The following is a 19,026-nucleotide window of genomic DNA, read 5'->3' as shown; positions in this document are numbered from 1 at the left end:
TTGAAGTCACCTGGCAATTTCACCAAATCAAAGATAAGCTGACAAAAAAGAAGTCTCTTCCCCCTTCCTCTTCTACCCTCCCACCAACATCCCGTCTGCCAAGAAATGCCAATCTCCTCTGATTTTCTTCCAGTACTCATTAACTTCTTTGCCCCATACATGCGTGTCAGCCAGCCTCAGGCTCTTCACTGAAAGGTCTTGTAGAGCAATAAAATGTTTTCTTCTGACTGTCATCCCATATTGGATGTCCAGACTTGCTCTGCTCAGAAAACCATGGTAACCATATCAGTGGATGATATGTCAGTCAGTCCTCTCACATCATATAACAGGTAATATAAGGAAGCACTTATCTTTTGTATGGCAGGAGTGTAGACCTTAATCCCACTCTTTCTTTAGGCATCACAACCATTCAGTATAAAGCAGACAGGCTGTTCCACAAGTGTGGTGTGCTTCTGGTTTACCATGCTCCAGCACTCAGGTCATGCTTCCAGGTGAATAACGTAGTTCGATCTCTTCTGTCCTGCCTTGAAGCCTTGAAGAGATGCAGTGGCGTGCTGAGAGCTTCTCCCAAGCAATAGTCTTGTTTCTTTTGTGCTCCAGCCAAAACCATACCTGTGACAATAAAGAGCATCTGTTCCAACACAAACACTTGATGCATGTCACAACTAGGCAATGTTTGGGCTCTTTGTAATACACCAATTTGTTTTGCTGTTTAAATAAATGAAATTAGCACAAATGTTTTTCCCCAACAAGGAAATAACATCAGAGAAGAAAGGCTGGAGTTGCCAGGTTGCCCACCCACGTGCTGAAACATCCTCAGCACCACACGGCTAGTGATGCCTAGATAGACACTTCAGTAAGGAGATGTGACCAAGCACTGGTTGGAACCACATGGGCTATTTCTCTGCATATTCCAGAGCTCCTAGAATGGTCTCTGCTACAGACCTTTTGTTGTGGAATGAGCAAAATCCTTGTGGTTGTGTAACTGTAATGGCTCTCCAAGGTGGCTCTCCAGTTAAGAGAAAACCAAAATACTCCATTCTCCCTCCTCTTATTTATTTATTGATTTATCACTGACTAGTGCTGCTTGGATTTTAAACTAAGTTGAAGTGTTTATAAATAGTAGTTTTATTAACATCTGTTATTTATTTTTCATTCAGTCATTAATTTTCATTAAACATTCACAGCTAAATATGTGTCTGGCAGACTTTAATGAGGTGATTGCACATAAAAATTTGAAAATTGAAACCCATCACTTGTGATGAGGAATGTTTTTTTAAAGAAATTGCAAACAAAGCTCACACTCTGATCCAAGAGAGGAAAAGTTGCAAAACACCCATCCTAGATTCAAATTAGGATTTTTATGTTCATGTTAAGATTACTATGTAATGACATATAGGCCAAGTGAATGGGACAGGGCTGTGTCATGTCTCTACAAAACAGTATTCAAAACCCTCTTTCCCCAACAGAGTATTTTTCCTGGTATATCCAAGCCAGCATGTGTCATACACCTCCATCCAAGCTTTCCTCTTTTAGCCTGCAGTTTCCTACAACTTCCCTTCAAACTTTTCTTTGTTCCCTAATGCCGGTTTCATCTTTCCAGAGGGACACTGTGACCTGCTTTGACTCATGGACCGAGTTAGCATAGCACCAAATGTACGCCCCGATTACTCACAGCTGTAGGTCTCACATCTGATGGCCAGTGAGAAGTGCCTGAAAGACCTTTTGTGCCACAGACAATATTTCCCTTTTTTATTAAAGAGAAGCATCAAGGCAGTACAAACACCTCTCTGAAAACCATTCACCTCAGGTTCTTTTGGCAATGTTTTGAGACAGTGAACCTGAAGAAAAGGAACCCAGAATTCACAAAGTACTTTGTTGCTGAAATCTACAGAAAAGAAAAGCTGATGGATAAGGGATGTAAATTGCAGGGGAAACACCATTTCCACCCCATGCACCACACCATTACAGATACCTTTCTCTCTTGAAGTTCTGCAGTAAATATCTGGTAATATTTTTGCCAATTATTCTGCCCACCTGCTCTGTGCAATTTTCTCTCTCTGGCAGCCCTTGCACATGGCCCTTGCTGTTTCCCCATCATTATCCTCTTATGAAGTATGAAAGTATGGTTGATCTTGGTGCTAGAAACACAGCCAGACTGCTTAGCAAAGAAACAAGAACTTTAAAACATTTCAAAGGATTTATGGACTCACGTTGCTGAACTGTGTCTCCCAAGGATGTGAGTACTGAGCTGGCCAGCCACTGAAGCTCTCCTCAGTGCACTCACAGACTGCATGCTCCATTTGTAGGGAGGGGTGGAGGGATGCTTTCCATGCACTGTGAGAATCATCTGTCTTGGGATTACTGTGAATTTTAGAGATGAGATGACATAGCACAGAAATACAAAATGTGAACATTTCTGTCTCCTTGGGAACGCAATTAACCCTCATACTTACACTGTGAAATAAAACTAGTTACGCCCACAGAAAAAATGCAGCCATGCACAGAGCTTGGACCACATCTTCAGTCTGCACCTGAGCTGAAGATTCTCCAGGCAAAGCCCAGTTTCTGTACTAGTTACTGTTGAATCAGCTGATATCACACTGATAGGCCCAGTGTGAATATCAGAGGAGCTGAGGTCAACTCTATGCACCCACCCAAGTTCATCCATTTCTCTTCAGCTCAACACTTCTAGCACAAGTCATCCTCTGCTGATATTCCTTACTGAGCCATCATGCAGCCACCCTAAAACTTCACTCTCTGCACCAGCACTTGTATTCAAGTTCCAACAGAGCTCTAGTTTCAGGGAGAAGATGGGACTGGTCCTGCAGGATTTTTTCTTCATTGTTATGGTTTATTTTAAATGAAACAAACTCCAAAATCCACTGTGCTTTGCAGTGGAAGAAGTCTTACATAGCCTTTTAAAGAAATGGCAGCAAATGCTCTGAAACCCTTGTTTCATAATATTTACAAAGTACTTGATCCAAACAGTAAAGGGACAGCTATATATCAGTAATCAGGAGAGATTTTCTTGCATAGCTCTTGAATGAACAAACATTGTCAGAGTCCTGAAGTTGCAGAAAACTCCTGACTTATTGTCTGTCATCTCCATGGGGTAAGCAGGAGCTCTAACAACTCTCCCCATGTTACATTTGGTCAGGCAATTGACTCTGGAGTTCACAGGTAAGTTGGGCACCCTCATGGCAAATCAGGTAACATCTGCTTTGTCTTCCTTCAACAAAATGTAAGCTCAGTGTTTAGCATATGGAAATATACTGTTGCTTCATGCTCATTTTGTTTAAATCAGTCTATCAATTTTTGTACTATGCAGTCATTCTCAAGACAAGGATGACCTCAGCCTTTCATTATTTAATGACTTTCCCTTTGTGGGACAATGTGCAGCTCTTCCATGTTGCTCATCGCTTTTGGAAAAGGACAAATTTCATGAGTCCTTGGCTGAGTAAGGACAAATTTCATGAGTTCCTTGGCTGAGTGAGGAAGGGGGAAAGGAAGAAAAAGCCTTCTTCATTGCTTTTTAGGAACTGAACTGTAGTCTTGCTCTCTACAAGTTTGGGGAAACTCCAGATAATTTCTGCCAGCAAAAATAATGAAAACTCAATGACATGCTTCCATGAATGCAAACAGTGGCACAGGAAATTGTTTAACCCTTGAGAAGGTTAAAGCATAATTTCTTAAGAGAGTGAGGTGTTCTCCTCTTCAAAGCATCTACAGAGCATTAGAAGGGTTTCAAGTGAAACAGGACAGATTGAAGCAACATCTCATCTTTTTCCATTGCTATTTATTGCCAGTGAAGTGTTCCTAGGCATCTGTAATGGCACACATTTCTCTAGGGGACAGGAAGCTTTAGTGTATATTTCCAATGAAACAGTTCTTAAAACCCAGTCTGAATGCATCATTTTGACCTCAGCATTTTTAAAGCTTATTTCCCTGCAGATTTGCAGGGAAAGTTGAAGTTGTTGGGTGAGACTCCCAGTAAGACTGGCAGATGAAATTTGCCTGTTTCAGCAGGTCGGGGCAAATGATGAGGTCAGCAGGCTGCTGCCTGCAGCAGAAGGAAGAGCCCTGCCCTGCTGCTGGCTCTGCCTGCAGTGAGAGCTAGGAAAGCCTGAGCAGCTGCTGTTGGCCATAGGAGGCCTTGGGAGCAGGGTTAGGGCTGGCCAGGCTCAGCAGGAGCAGCCTGCACTGTTCCCAAATCTCCACCCAAACTATTCTCCACCCAAAGATTGCTCTCACCCTCTGCCTCCTTCCCACTGGTGGGAGCAGCCTGCCCTGGCCCAGCCTTGATGCTTTTGTTCAGCGTCACTTCAACCCAAAAATCCAACTCATAAAAGAGCGGGAGCTGAGGATGATAGAGGGACATCCCTGTGGTCCTGCCCTCTGTTGGACTCATTGCTGAAAAAGAGCAGGAGCTGAGGAGGATAGAGGGACATCCATGCGGTCCTGCTCTCGGTGGGATGGCTTCACACAGGCAGGCCACTCACTCAAGGTGCTTGAGCTGGATTTTAACAGCCAGGAGAAGCTGAATGCCCATTTCTCACTCTTCCCAGGGAACAACTCTCCTTACAATTAAAGGCTTACTGTACATCCCTTGCTGAGGTAGCTCCGGCACCCTTCCCATGACAGTGGGCGAAATCATCAGGCCACGGAAGGAACACCACCACCTCACGGCACTGGTGTCAGGCAGGAACCCGGGGCTGTCACAAAGCAACAAACCAGCCTCAGACACCGGGGGCTCGGCACGTCCGCACCACCTGAAGAGCCCGGTGCCCGCTTCCCCGCGCTTCGGGCTGCTCTGTGCCCCCGCAGCCCGGCTCCCCGGCAGCGGGGGCTTTTCCCCAGGGGCCCGGCCCTCTCCTCCCATCAGCTTTCCAAGGGGGGGGAATCTGGTACGGGGGCTGTCGCCGGCCAGCTCGGGCAGCGGCCGCGGAGCGGGGCTGCCCGAGGGGACCCGGGCGCCAAACGGGCCGGGGGCTGCCGGAGGGCTCTGCCCGGCCGGGGGCTGGAGCGGGGCGGGGGCCGGGGCCGGCCGGGCGGGCGGAGGGGAGCGGCGCCTTGGCCGGAGGGGGGTGCGGAGCCGCCGTGGAGGGCGGAAACGGGGTGGGGGGATTTGCGTCAGTGAGGGAGCTGAGAGCGGGCGGGACGGACGGAGGGACAGACGGACGGAGGGAGCCGGCGGAGAGGCACCGGCCCGCTGCGCTCGCCCCTCGCCGCTGCCCGTCGCCCCATGGAGCTGTGCCCAGGGCCCGCGCCGCCCTCGGGATGGGCTCTGCCGCTCCTCCTCGCCCTGGGCGCCGCTGGGCTCAGCCACGGCACCCCGCACCTGCCGTACTCGCGGCCGGGCTCCCGCAGCAAGTGAGTACCGCCTGCCCGGGGCGCGCTGCGGGACCGGCCGGGCCGGACCGGGCTGGCTGCGGAGCCCGGCGTGCCTGACCGACATTGTCCTTCTCCCCCAGGAACTGGTGCGCCTACATAGTGAACAAGAACGTGAGCTGCTCGGTGCTGGACGGGACGGAGAGCTACGTCCAGGCCCAGTACAAGTGCGCCTGGAACCAGTTCCCCTGCGAGCCCACCCTGGTGTAAGTAGCGCACGGGGCGACCTCGGCAGGGAGAGCGCTTGGCCACCCATTGCCAAGCCCCGGAGGAAGCGCAGGGTGGATCCCGGCGCCCCGAAAGGCGCAGGGGATGCGGATCGCCCCTGGTCCCCAGCGCGCCCCGAACAAAGCGCTCGCTCATTGCGGACATCGGGCTAATGCCGGAGCTAATTAGAGCCAGATTGAGCTGCCGCTCCGCGCTGCCGAGAGGGAGCTGCGCTGGCACACCTCGTCGGCTCGGAGAGGCGTGCAGGCGGGCGGAAAGCACGCGGGCTGCTTTCCACGGGCACCGGGAGCGCGCCTTGGCGCTGCTGGGAGCGCGCCTGGGCCGGAGCTGCGGGCGCACAGCCGCGCTCCAAACCGGTTTTATTGCTGCTCCTCCGAGGTGCTGGAGCGGCGCGCAAAGGGAGAGCCAGGAACGTGAGCCAGCGCCTTTACGGGCTGTGTGTCCTTGTCTGTTATCCAGCAAGGGGAGCGGCCAGGGCAGATTTTATGGGGGGTAATGTAAAGTTGCTTGTTTGATTTTAATCTTCGTGTGTATGACCGCGTGGAAATCTGTGGAGTGGCCACCTACAGCAAGGTATGCTACAGCGGGCATCAGGGAACAGATGGATCTCACCTGCTAATCACAGGGAAATCTCCTTTCCTCATTTTTCCACTTGAAAAGCAGTAATATTTGCACATTTCTGTTTGAAAGCTCTAGGTGATACATGCTCTGTGAAACCATTTCAGCATCCGCAGGAAGTCACCTGAAAGACGCCCATAGATTATCATAGGCTTAGACTTGGGCTGAGGTGATGATGAAGAGTGTTTTACAATAAAGCTACAGTAACTAGTTTTTATTTTGTCATGAAACAGTGATTATGAGCCAGATACTGCTAGATCCTGGGTACTGCTGAAATAGAACTTCAGACATCGATGGTGCTGCCACCCTGGGGTCGGTGACAATAGGTGTTGGGTGTTTGGCATTCAAATGTGCTGCTTTCTGTTTGTTTGGGTTGTTATTTTTGTTAAAAACCCAGCTTTTCTCTATATAAACACTAGAATTGGAGGGGAAAAAACAAAGACAGCAGACAGCTGAGTAACACTGTCTTGTGTAACTTCCCTTGTTTCCCTTCGGAGTCTTGAACTGGCCATTTTGGACTTCTGACTGAGTTTGTGGATGTGTAATGGGGTGTGCCTTCTATCCCGAGAAGTCTCTGTAGTGGAGCTACAGAGGCATGAGGCGGGGTTGAAACTGAGCTCTTTAAACACATAAATCACCAAGCATTAAGATAAGGAATTTCAGAGGCAGTAAATTAGGACTTTCATGGACTATCTGCTAGTAGATAGTAAAGAAAGTGCGAAGGCATTGCTTCTAGCTCAGGAAATTCCTGCACTGAGAGTGTGAGATTATTGGCAGGAGTAACAAGGGGAAGCCCAGCTTGAGCAGGGGGCTGGACTGCACGACCTCCAGAAGTCTCATCCCTTCCAGATTTCTCTGTGGTTCTCTGAAATGGCATTGTCTGTCCTTGTGCTTCTAAACATCTGGAGTTGGCTGCTGTCAGAGAGAGAATGTGGGGCTGAACAGACATTTGGTCTCACCAGATGTGTCCAGTCTCATGGGGTTTTTTTGTTCTTTTGAGAATGGAATTAGATTCTTATCATAAGACTTTGTTTCCTCTGTTTGACTTTCTTTGCTGAACATCACTGTTATTTTCTTCATAACCATAATGGCAACTGCAAAACAATTCCTTGTTCTTAACATAAAACATTCCTTATTATTACCATAAAATATTTTTCTTCTGTCACAACACCAGCTGATTAACACCAAGAGAAGGTGGAATATCAACATCTTGAAATTTTCTTGTGTTCAAAACTGTTTATAGGTTGTCATTTTATTTTTGTGTCTGTTGCATATACACTCTCAGTGGCAGAGTAAGAAAGGTGCTAATCCAAAAAGTTTGAAATACATGCCTCAAATCCTGCAATCTCCTAACTTGATTCCTGTGAAAAATATTGTTTAATTCAGAAGGAGTAGCTTCCTGAATAACAAAATGTGTTTATATATATTTGCTAGCTAATGTTCACAAAAATAGGAAAGAGCTGTAAAACAACAAAGAAATTACTGTGAGGACTTTGTGGAAATTATTGTCTTTTTTTCTCCTTTATACACTTGAACAGAGAACTTGACATGAGCTAAATAGCAGATATTCATGGGAATAAAGTGCAGCCCCTGTGTAGTCTCCTCTTGATACCCATGGTTTATCTAAGAGCTCATTCAGCTGCAGACAGTGGGGACAGTGAGATCCAAAGGAAACAAAGGATTCCTTAACTGTATCATGGATGTGTGTGTTTTATTAGTACTCAAGTACTATCAGGTCTATTTTTTAATCTCCTGTTGGTTTGTATTAGTTTAAGACTAGATTTAAAGAGCCCATCTAGTGTAGTCTAGGTTATGCATAACAATTACTTAGATTGCAGTGTACAGGGGAGCATTTCACTGCCTTAAACTTGCAGTGTACTCCTGAATTCCATGTGTTCTTTACAGGCAAGAGAGTGTGTGTTGCAGATATGGATTATAGTCAGCCCTGATTTGTCTTTGAATTTCTTTTTTTTTTAATAGAGAGATCTGGTGATTAAGCGTAAAATCATATGCATGCATGAACCCATTTTATCTACCCTTTAGGCTCATTAAAATATAATTTGTCTGAAGACAAAAACCCTAAAGCCCCCTGTTGGAATGACTACACTTTCGTGATTGTTAACTGTAAATTCACTTTGCCTACAGGGTGTATTTCCTGAAAGGTTAAGTTGAAATTCAGGAAATTATTACACTTCATTGTTTAACTGCTTTATAGGTACTTGGGCTCAATAGTGCATTTCCTTGCTGGAAAGTTGGTGAATACTTTGGCTGATTAAGGTGTCAGGGATGAATGTGAGTTGAAATGTGGCTGCTCAAGAGATAGGAAGAGAGAGGGTAGAAAGAAAGAGCAGAAATGCCCTTTGAAGTATGTTCCCTTTGAAGTGTGAGAGGCTCCTGATTTATTTTTCTTAAAACTGTGACTAGCAAAGGAAAGAGAAACTTTGTTATTAATGGGTCACTGGGCTGAAAGGTACAAAAATATTAGTGTTTATACTCACTAGAAAGAGCTTGGATGTTTTGAAATTTAATATTGCTTCATAAATAATTGACCCCTCACCGCTTCTTTTGTCATGAATTTCCATTCCTACTTTCTTATGAATGGCTTGGTAACTTAATTAGCAATAACACCAACTTGTAACTAGTAGCATTATCTATTTCTAAAAGAAAAAACATGTTGCCTTCCTGGTTGGATCCTACACACTCTTTAAGGTTATGGCTTGTTTGGGACAATCCTGTATTGTCACTATAGCCCACTCAGGGTAGGATGCTGTCATAGCAGTTGTTTGTTTTGCCCCTTGTTCTGTAGAGTGTGTGGGTACACCTGGCTGTACCAGAGGAGCACCAGGTTATGGCCCAGTGCTTTTGGGAAAAGCTGCTTCCACTGGTAAGGTTTTGGTTTTAAATTCTGAAGTGAACTGAATTGGCTGAATGTTTTCTGGGATATTTTCTGTTTCTGAACTGCAAACAGGACTTCCCCCTATGAGATCATAAAAAAAAAAAAAATCTTGGTAAGAACCTCTGGAGGTCATGCAATCCCCTCAGAGCCCCCAGCTAACACCAGAACCAGCTTCAAACTAAGATAAGGTTGCTCAGGGACTTGAAGAAAGGATGTTTTATCAGATCTCCTAATTCATTATGCTCAAGTGAGTAAAGATATTTGTGTGCTCAGGTCAGGTTATCTGTCTTTAGATTGTGAGGAGTGAATTTCATGATTTAATGTAAACTTCTCATCTTAACAATAATGATACATGTATACTAAGCAAGCCCATTATTTCATTTAGAAAATGACACAGAAAATGATGAATGAAGCAATTCGTAAATTAGCAAAATCTCCAAATCTCTCACTGAGCAATATTTTCCAACTTCTTGTCATTTTATCATAAATAAGCCCAGTGCCAAAGTAATCACAATTTTATTCATGACCCAGAAGATGCAAAGCACAAGATTGAAATGACTTTTGAGAATGTTACTAAAAGTTTTCTGCATTCACAAACATCATGAGCAAAACACTGCTTTTAATCAGCAGTATTTCACATTTATTAACAATGTATTACTGGGTAAAAGTGGAAATTTTATAACTGAAAACCCTCACATATACATCCAGTTCAAGTTGAATGGCTTCATCCATCTGGCAACCCCAGAACGACCTGGGTGGAGCACATCAGCCCCAGTCTAGGAACATATAGGAAATCCCCATGTAGTTTTCAGCCTTCTAGCAGTCCCAATGTAGTTTTGTCTTAGAGTGTTCTGTTGCTAGAAACCAAGCATGCAGATCAGTGTCAGAGTGCTCAGCACCAGGCAGGAGCAAACCTCAGATACACAAGTCAGCACAGATTGAGCCTGTGCTTGCCACTGGCTTCCAGCAATACATATCTCGTAAAAAAAACTTTCAGGATGCACAAAAAACTTGAAGGGAAAGCGAGAGCTGTTTAATGTTTCCCCTCCAAGTATCTATAAAGATCTTCAGCACTTTCTTTCCAACTTTGTGTATTTTGTGTGAAGCAGAATTTCTTTGTACAGGCTCCAGCTAGCTGACTACATAGGGAGGTTAGCCTAGGGGCTTGTGCATTGAAAACAGTAAGGAAACTTAAAAAACTTCAGTCTCCTGGAGTGCTTGTTTGAAAATCTCGGAGATCCTGCTGGGTGTGGTAAGTTTTCCTGGCTGTCTCCCCAAGCCTGAAATTGTGCATCTCTGTCTCCACACACTGAATGCAGCAGAGTCTTTCTTCTCTGTGAACTGGACGGGGAATTTTCATTTCACACATCATTTGAGTTTGTTGCAATAATGTAAAAAAAAAAAAAAAATCCCATGCTGCTCCTCACTTCCCATTAATGTGATAACTCAAAGTTTCATGCTTTTCTGGTTTGAGAAATGTGTGACCTGGAGGTCTGGGGCCTCTTCTGTTAAGCACCAAACTGTTGCCAAAGCAATAAATTTTTATTTGCAGGGAGCTGCTGAGCCATTTAGGTGTATTTCATACTAAATCACCCAAATAATCAAGGAACATTTTGTACCATTAGACAGTGGGCAGTGCCACTTTTACACATTGGGGATATTATGACTCCCATCTGACTTCACTTTTGCATTTGCATCTCATCTTTCCCTTCTGGTTCACTTTGAACTTGGTGTCTTGAAAATAACAGGTCTCAAAACAATGCTCTGTTTTATTCTCAAAGCTGGGGTCCCACTTAATTCCACAGGTTAGATCTTGTCTTCCTGAAAGTATTGGTTATTTGTTTCATCTGGGTATATTTTCAAATAATCTTTCAGCAACAGGTCTTTCTAGAGCATTCTAGAAAACAGCTTATTTCATGGGCAGAGAAGCAGAAGAGATACAATTTGAGCTCAGTTTTTCAGGCAGCTTTATCAGCAGCAGTGCTCTGCATCCTCACTTGATCTCTCCCCTCGTGTAAGGTGAGAAATTTGGTCCCTGCTGCTGGGAGAGGCAGGTGCTGATGTTGTAAACATATAACCTGTTGCAGAATTGTTCCTGTTCCATCACCGAGCACATCACATTGCCTCTTTACAAAACTTCCCTGGAACCCTTTTGAAAGGGCTGTCTTTTCAGGATTCTCCTATCCCATTCTATTTAAATGGGATTTTAATAGCTTTCTGTTGGTCTGTTACCATGTATTTGACTGGCATTTCAACAGTGTAAATCCCAAGACTGAAGCTGTGCTTTGAGCTTTGCCACAGGCTGTCTCTGGCTTTGAGTTACTGAAATGCATCCTGTGTCCTTGTTTTGCTGCTCATAAGAAGAGGATACCTACCTAGTGATAATTTATGAACATTAAGAGTATTAACATTTTAAACTTCTGTGCATTTCCTACTGGACTTTAGTGGTCAGCTTTTTGAAAATAAAATCCTTGGAAGCCAAGAGAGAGTTAGATAGGTAGGTATTAGTGTATGTGTGTGTGAAGATATACGTACAACAAGAAGAAATCACTAATATGAGACGTGAGGTCATATTTCAGAGTGTGCAGTCCCTTGATTCTTTCTTCCCACAAAAAACCATTTTTCTCCCAAGAGAGAAAATTGTAGTTTGAATCACATCTTTTTTTGATAGAAGAATTCCAGCTGAGTGGCATAAAATCCACTGTATAAGTAGTGAACAATGGCACTTTTGGAGAGTTTCAAATGAAACCATGTGGTGTTGCCTGAGAATAATTGAATGTTTTTGTCTTCTACCAGTTCCTGTAATCTTCTGTCCTTCTTACTGAAGAAAACACAAACTCTGCAGTAAAATTCAGCCAGATTCTCTCAGATGCATTGAAACAGTGTTCAGTGTTGGAAGACAACAAAGTACCAGAGACCGGGCTATAGTGAGCTGACTGGGGCAGCACGGTTGGCTGCTTCTTCCCTGGTACCACTAGATGAGATAATAGTTTTATTTAGGGATAGATAAATAAAACTTTTCCCTTCCTTGCTTGAAGGAGTGATACAATCACCTGTGCCAGGTCTCTGCCCAGTTAGCAATTTCTTCCAGATGGAAGGCCATCTTCTCCCTTCCTGCTTAGCGTGAAACCACCAAGTAAAAATAACCAATGGAAAAAAGTACTGAGTCTCTAAATGCTCATTCCTGTCTTTTGAAACATTCAGTAGAATTACAGTACCTTCATAGTCAGATACTAAAGCACTCTTTGCAGTGACCTGGATGGATGATTTCTTGGGTGTGTATACAGCAGGTAATGGTGTTCCTGTTGATGCCGACTGCTTTGACTCATTCCCTTGCTTTCCTTTAGTTTCTTCCCTGTTAATCCTCTCAGCCAGTAGCAGTTTTTTGTTCAGGATTTAGCTCAGAACAGATCTGGTACAAATGTTGGCCGTGCTATACATGACTGCAAAATTTATTAAGAACTCCCTTGTGGGCCTGTGCAAGCCTGGAGAAGCTGAACCTCCATGGTCATGCGCACCAGTGATGCTTGTCATAACTTAATATTTTCCACAGGAGTGCCTCAAAACTTTGTTTCACCCAGCACAAAAAATTTTAAAACACTCTCTTCTTGCTTTTCATTATATATATTTTATTTTGATTATTATGTTATCCAAGGGCCTTTGAGGAACTTCAATCTAGATGGCTGTGAGTGGGCCAGGCACTGGACTAGTGTCTAAGGTCAGTGACATTTTTCTCAAGAAGATATAATTGCCCAGACTCCAATGCCTGTAAAGACATTTACTGACCTACTTTATAGAAATTCTGGAAAGAAAAAATGCCAGGTAAAGGAAAAATAGCAGTGTAAAGATAAGACTGTTAAAGTCCATCTGTAAGAAGCAACTTAGTGTCTTTAATGCCAGATCGAAATGGAAGATTATTTTGGGGTGCAATGGGGTTCTTTTCAAATAGACTTTTGCTGCATTGTATAATTGGGATTTATTACAGCCTTGATGGCTTGCTGTCACTCAACACTTAGACTTCTGTAGGTTTATCTATTTGCATCAAAACATCTTTTTGCTGCTTGCTATAAATGCCTTTCAAATTAAGCTCAGTGTTGTGAAATGCAAGCTAGCTGCTGGTGCTGTTGCATAGTGCCAAGGTAATCAAGGAACACAAAACAAAGGTGGAATTTGATTCACCCTGACCCAAACTGTCTGCCCTGTATGCAGAGGGGTGAATCTGAGTGTGGGAGCTTAGACATGCAGTGATAGTGACACAGGTACAAGTCAGTGGTGTCCAGCACACTCTGTAGGTAATAGGATGTAAATGATGACTTTAGGGTGAGATGCAGCCCTGTTTTGACCCTGCTGGCTGTGTGGACTACTGCTGTTGGCCTTCATGGAAATACAGACAACTAAAACCTGTCCTTACCTACACACGAGGCACCTGTAATCCAGGTGAGTGCTGAAACTCACTTTGACAGACAGCAGCTAAAATCTACAAAGATTTTGGTAGAACTAGGATTTCTGCCACCATTTGTAGGGAATACAAATAAGCCTCCTCATTTGGGAAGCAGGAAACATGGGATCAACTAGTTCTAGTTCAGTGTTTGTGTAGTATAAACAGCCAATAAGGTATATTTTCAGCAGAAGTATTTTCAGCCTACAAAATAAAAAATGTTTGGTCAAAATATGATTGTATTTAATTACATCCTCTAGGTCGTGTTTTTGTGGGATGTCTATATGCCAGTTCTGTGCTCCCATTGCAATATATTGGAAATTTGGATGACTGGGACTATAGAACTATAGTATATCTGTATAAATACAATTACCAGACGATGCAACTTACAAAGAATGTGTCTACATGCAATAAAAATGTTAAATAGTGTAGATTTTATATCTTCTGTTTTATAAAGACAGAAATTTGCAGGCTGCTGAAGTCATGGGACTTGTTCCAACCACTACAGAATTTTGGACCAACCTTGAAGATTTGTGCTCAGAGTAAACATTTTGTACGCTGCTTATGTAGAAACATGCTGATTCTGTGGTCCCTTCCTCGCAGTGAGGATGTGGTGGCACTTATCTCATTGCATTTCCCAAAAGGTTCAATGTTAATATCCAGTTACAGAGCTGAGCCATATGTTTTCCCACCAATTTCGTCCAAATGTTTCTGATTTGTTTTATCGCTATTAGGTGACATTCCAAATATCAGTGTTAACTGTTTCCTTCTGTGGTTTGGCACCGTGAGAATACTATAGCTCATTCCCCAGTGAAAATGTCCAGCATTTGCAGCAAACATGGACTTTTAATTAAGCATTTTCCTATGGAAGTATTTCTCTCTCAAAGAAGAGGAATATTTGAGAGCTGTTGTCACCCTGTACATCTTCATTTCAGCTGTGAAACACTTAAGATAATGAAAGTGGAGGTTTGTATTAGTGTTCTGGGTGTATTTTTTCATTTGATCAGCATGTTGAGTTCATGGTGAAGGTAGTAGGTGTGGGTAGTTACAAGCCTGTTGTGGAAAAATTCCTAAAAAACAGCCGTTCTTATGTTCTCTGTTGCAATGAAAGATTAAAGACAGTTGATATTTAACCTTTTTTCATGCCTTATAAAAGAATTATTTCAATATTTAGCTCAATTCATCAAGAGATTATGACCATCACCTTGGACTTGAAGTCCACAGGAGAATGGAGTGACTAGGCACAGTAAATGCTGGTGTATTATATGCAACTTGTAACCACATAAGAAATTACTGGTTTTTAAATAGTTTTGAAGAATACTTGTAAAAGTAATTGTGTTTATTAACACTTAATTTGAATAGCAGAAATCCAAGTCAACCAGAGGAAGATTTGATATTTTACTAGTTTTGAATTTCATTGCAGCATATTAAGGTGTAAAAGTGGAGCCTCAATTTTTAAGGTACTTAGGAAACTTTTGTGGACCCTTTTGATAAAATTGCCTCGCTAGATAACTCTGTAAAGATTCACACCTGCCAGATAAATGATGAGAAACTTGATGTTACATTCCAACCGTGTATCTTTATCCAGCTTTATAGAGAAGGAACATTTTGTCTCTCTGGCTACCTTGAGTACATTTTGTGTGTTTTGTATGTTTGCGATTGTGTATTTTAAGTTTGCTCTGACTATGAGTGAGTAGTTGGATTCAGAATACTGCAGATTTAAATAAAGACATGTTCTAATTTGTATATTGTGATAGTTCCCAGTCTTGTGTCTTTCACATGCATAGAATCACAAATTAGGGATGTGGTCCCTAGGAGAAAATTATGGTTTGTTTTGTTAGAATTGTAACCAACAACATAATTTTGTTCGGTGCTGTTAGACTGCTATATCCTAGCAAAATCCTGTAATCCTCCACTGAAATTCACTGAGTGAGCAAAGTTCTGACTTTAAAAAGCATTTGTGTGATTGAGAAATCCCTGGGGCTGGATGCATGCTGGTGGCTGTCATTTGTCAGTGCAGCTGGACGGTGCTGTCACAGTGACACCATTCCGTGCAACTTGCACAGCACTTCTGCTTGAAGAATGTCATTGGTAGAGAAGCTGTAGCAGTGAAACTTTGATTTTTAAGAAATTTCTGTGTGACTGTATTCAAATTAGAGAAGTGCTAGTGTAAGTTCCTGTTTCCTAGCCTTACGTGCATGGTATTCCCGGAGGAAGTGGGAGTAGCTGTGTGATTTATTCTGCTGGACTGGCAGTATAGAGAAGTAGTTCTTAGTAAGTAAATCCCAGTTGAATTTTCAAGCCAACCATGAGTATAGCTGTCTTCTTACCACAGGTCAAAGTGTGAATATGAAAGCTGTTCTAGATCCAGATTTTGAAATGTTCTGATTCTAGCTTATTTTGGCTCTAGGAGAATTGTGATTTAGGATTCAGGTTAATCTGTATTTGATGTACCATATCTGAAAACAAAACAGTTCCAATTTGTGTTGTTTCAAACTTGAAAGAATTTTTTAGAAGTGGACTGTTTTTCAATTTTTTTTTTTAAATTAATTAGTATTTAAGCATTTTATGCCTATTAGGATCAGGAAACTATAAAACAAAGAAGAGTGAGAATGTCAAACATGCCTGTTTTTTATTTTTAAGATGGAGTTTAGAAAAGTTTTTAAGTTTTGACATTGGAAAAATATTAAGTTTGATTTCTTTTTATTTGTTCATATTCTTCTTTTGTATTTAGTTTTTTCTTAATATTTGTCTGACTGTTGAAGCCATCTGAAAGTGTCTATATTGATGGATATGACTACAGAGAAGGTGTTAAAAGAGAAAATTTTCAGAAATGTGATGGAAAATCTTCACTGTGTAATTTGAGTGAAGAAGAGCACAATTTGCATATAAGTAATTCTTACTCATTTTATAAAATTAGTTTCAGCTATATTCTTAAAACTTTGCTGGGAAAAAAAGAGAGATTTGGCATTTGAAAATAACCAAAATACTGTATTTTTCAGGAAGGGGTTTGGCCCTGAAAGTAAAAAGAGGAACACACACAAAGCTAGGAGCAGTTAAGTGTTTTATGGAAATCATACAGAAGTATGTAAAACCATTTCCAGCATGGGAAAACTGATCTGGAAGTTCAGAGTTTGCATTTCAGTAATGTGGTGGTTGTGAGAGAAGTTGTAATGACTTTCAAAACCACTTCAAAACACTAAAGTATCTAGCTAATCCTGATTCTCCTGACTCTGGCAGCTAGCTGGAAGGAAAGGATTCAAACCCAAATTATCTACAGAAGATGTGGGAGATCTTTAGATAAGGGAGAAAGAAAAGGAAGTTCCTGGGTGGCCGGGATATTGTTCTTCCCAGTGGTGCCCTCTACATTGCACTCTTCTATTTAATTTTTAAAGCACTTTACCATTGGGATTTCTGTACTTTGTAAACAGGATTCAGCAGATGTTTAAGTGAAAACTGTAGAAGGAGGGATGAGCTGGAGTGAAGTCTACAGCTGTTTCATATATGGTGTTCAGAAAGTATAAAAGGATTGGGGACCCTCGCTGAGATTACATGCTCCAAGCCAGAGTCTGAAAATCTGACAGGCACAGCAAACCACTGCAGTTATGAGCGGCTCATAGACAGAGATACAGCACAGACTGACCCTGCCTTCCTATGCTGATCCACAGAAAAACTGAATCCGGAGAGCCTTATTAGTATAAACTACTCTTGGCCCAGAAATAGTTGGAAAAAATATGATTGTCTCTAGTGAAAGTAGCTTTTACCCCTTAAATGAGAAGTCATAAACCAAATAACAATGCAAAACAACACCGAGTATTTCCCAAGTGCAGAAATTACTCAGTGCTGTGGCAGAATTGGGAAAGATACATTTGGAAGAGAAACAAATTCATAATTAGTAGTTAATATTTTAAGCACATCACTGCAAGTTTGTTAACCAGCTTAGCAAAATGGGGCAGCAAATGACTGTCAGATGGGGGATATTAAGATTGTGTATCTGAAATATGCTGAATAAAATTGAATAAAATTTCAGCAACTGTTTGCATGCATGGCAGGAGAAGCTTTGAAGAGTAACAGTAAGCTCACTCTCACTCTGTGACTTCCAATAGGAAATTGTTTCACAGTCTGTAAGATTTACTTCTTTCCATTTGGTAGCTAATTACTGATTCTTTTTTGACCAGTTAGGAATTTTGAATGTTCATAGCATGCCATGTTCAGTGAAATAGGTAACTTTTGTGTGATAGCATGGCTGTTTCTGGTGCTGTTTTGTCCTGTCCCTCTCTCTGTCCCAGGATACACTCCCTGTGAGCCCAGTCAGGCTATGGCTGAAACCTATTACAGAGCTCCTGTAGATTCCTTTGCTGCTGTCCTGCATTTATTCTGCTGGTATTACTGTTTAGGGACGCCTCAGCTGTGAAATGAACCTGCACACTGTTCTAATCTGAAATAATCTGAAGGACAAAAGATCTGAAAAAGCTTTAGGGAAATTAATAGCATTATGCTAGTTTAACTGAGAGAAAGGAATTCACGTGAGAAATCGGGATGACTTACTATTTCTGTGTGTTCCAAGAATACTGTTTTATAGAGCTCAGGTGGCAAATCCCTGTTTCCCTCATTTTCTTCATGTCTCAATCTGAAATGAGCTGTACCTTAAATTGATTTAGTTTTTATCCATTAGCATAGACTCTGCTTATGTTCTGCTGGATACCACAGTGTCTGACTGCAGCTGAGCACATGGGATGTATTTCAAGGGAAGCTATGAAGAAGTCTATGGTTAAAGAAAGTTGCACAACCAGAAATAGTTTGTAATTTATTAACTTTTGGGTGGTTAATCAGGTAAGCTCAGGGTTGTATGTACATAATGTGTGTATAGGTTTGTCTGCCAGACCCTCTTCAACTTAACTGATGAAGTAGGAAAGAGTTGATTTCTTTGTTGGTTGTAGTGTTTCATCTGATTCCTTCTTTCATGTCCTTGTCTGACTCACACTTTTTGGCATTTTGTCCTTCTCTGGAATATCCCTCCCAGCTTTGACTGTGCTGTACATATGGGTTCTGAGGAATGGTTTAAGTGGAGTCTGTAGAAATACAAATGGGGCAAAGCAGTCAGAAGCATTTTTTGATGTTCAGAAGAGCCCTGGGGGGAGGGTTCCAATGAAAAGTTAGAGGGAAAACATTTTGAATTTGTAGTCTAAGACACTGCTGGTCATGGGTACTGTCAGTGGTGTCTGATGAGTTGTACCTTCACTTGCCATAGTATTTTCTCCCTCTGCTCATACATGAAGGCCTCTATTCCATGGCTCCCTATCATGACTGTGTTGAGTGGAGGCAGCTTGAAAACCTAGACAGAAACATTTGTTCGTTTGATGTATAAAGCAGAAAATGAATAATAGCTGTAAGTATTTGATTTTCATTATAAAAGCTCCCGAAACCTATTTTAATTTTAGCTTTAATCTAGCTA

The 19,026-nt window shown here is 42.3% G+C and overlaps 1 protein-coding gene across 1 annotated transcript in view; it reads left to right on the top strand.

The window, feature by feature from the left end:
* The first annotated feature begins 5,245 nt into the window (after positions 1-5,245).
* Positions 5,246-19,026, top strand: part of EMILIN2 (elastin microfibril interfacer 2) — a 37,338-nt gene continuing 23,557 nt past the window's right edge. The window contains exons 1-2 of the mRNA XM_030943377.1: positions 5,246-5,373; positions 5,475-5,597. Of these exons, the coding sequence (XP_030799237.1) occupies positions 5,246-5,373; positions 5,475-5,597 (251 nt within the window). The remainder of the gene's footprint in view (positions 5,374-5,474; positions 5,598-19,026) is intronic.

Source organism: Camarhynchus parvulus, chromosome 2, assembly GCF_901933205.1.
Source record: "Camarhynchus parvulus chromosome 2, STF_HiC, whole genome shotgun sequence".
NCBI classification, from domain to species: Eukaryota; Metazoa; Chordata; class Aves; order Passeriformes; family Thraupidae; genus Camarhynchus; species Camarhynchus parvulus.
The sequence above is the reverse complement of the archived record's forward strand: the minus strand, read 5'-3'. Positions and strand labels throughout refer to the sequence as shown.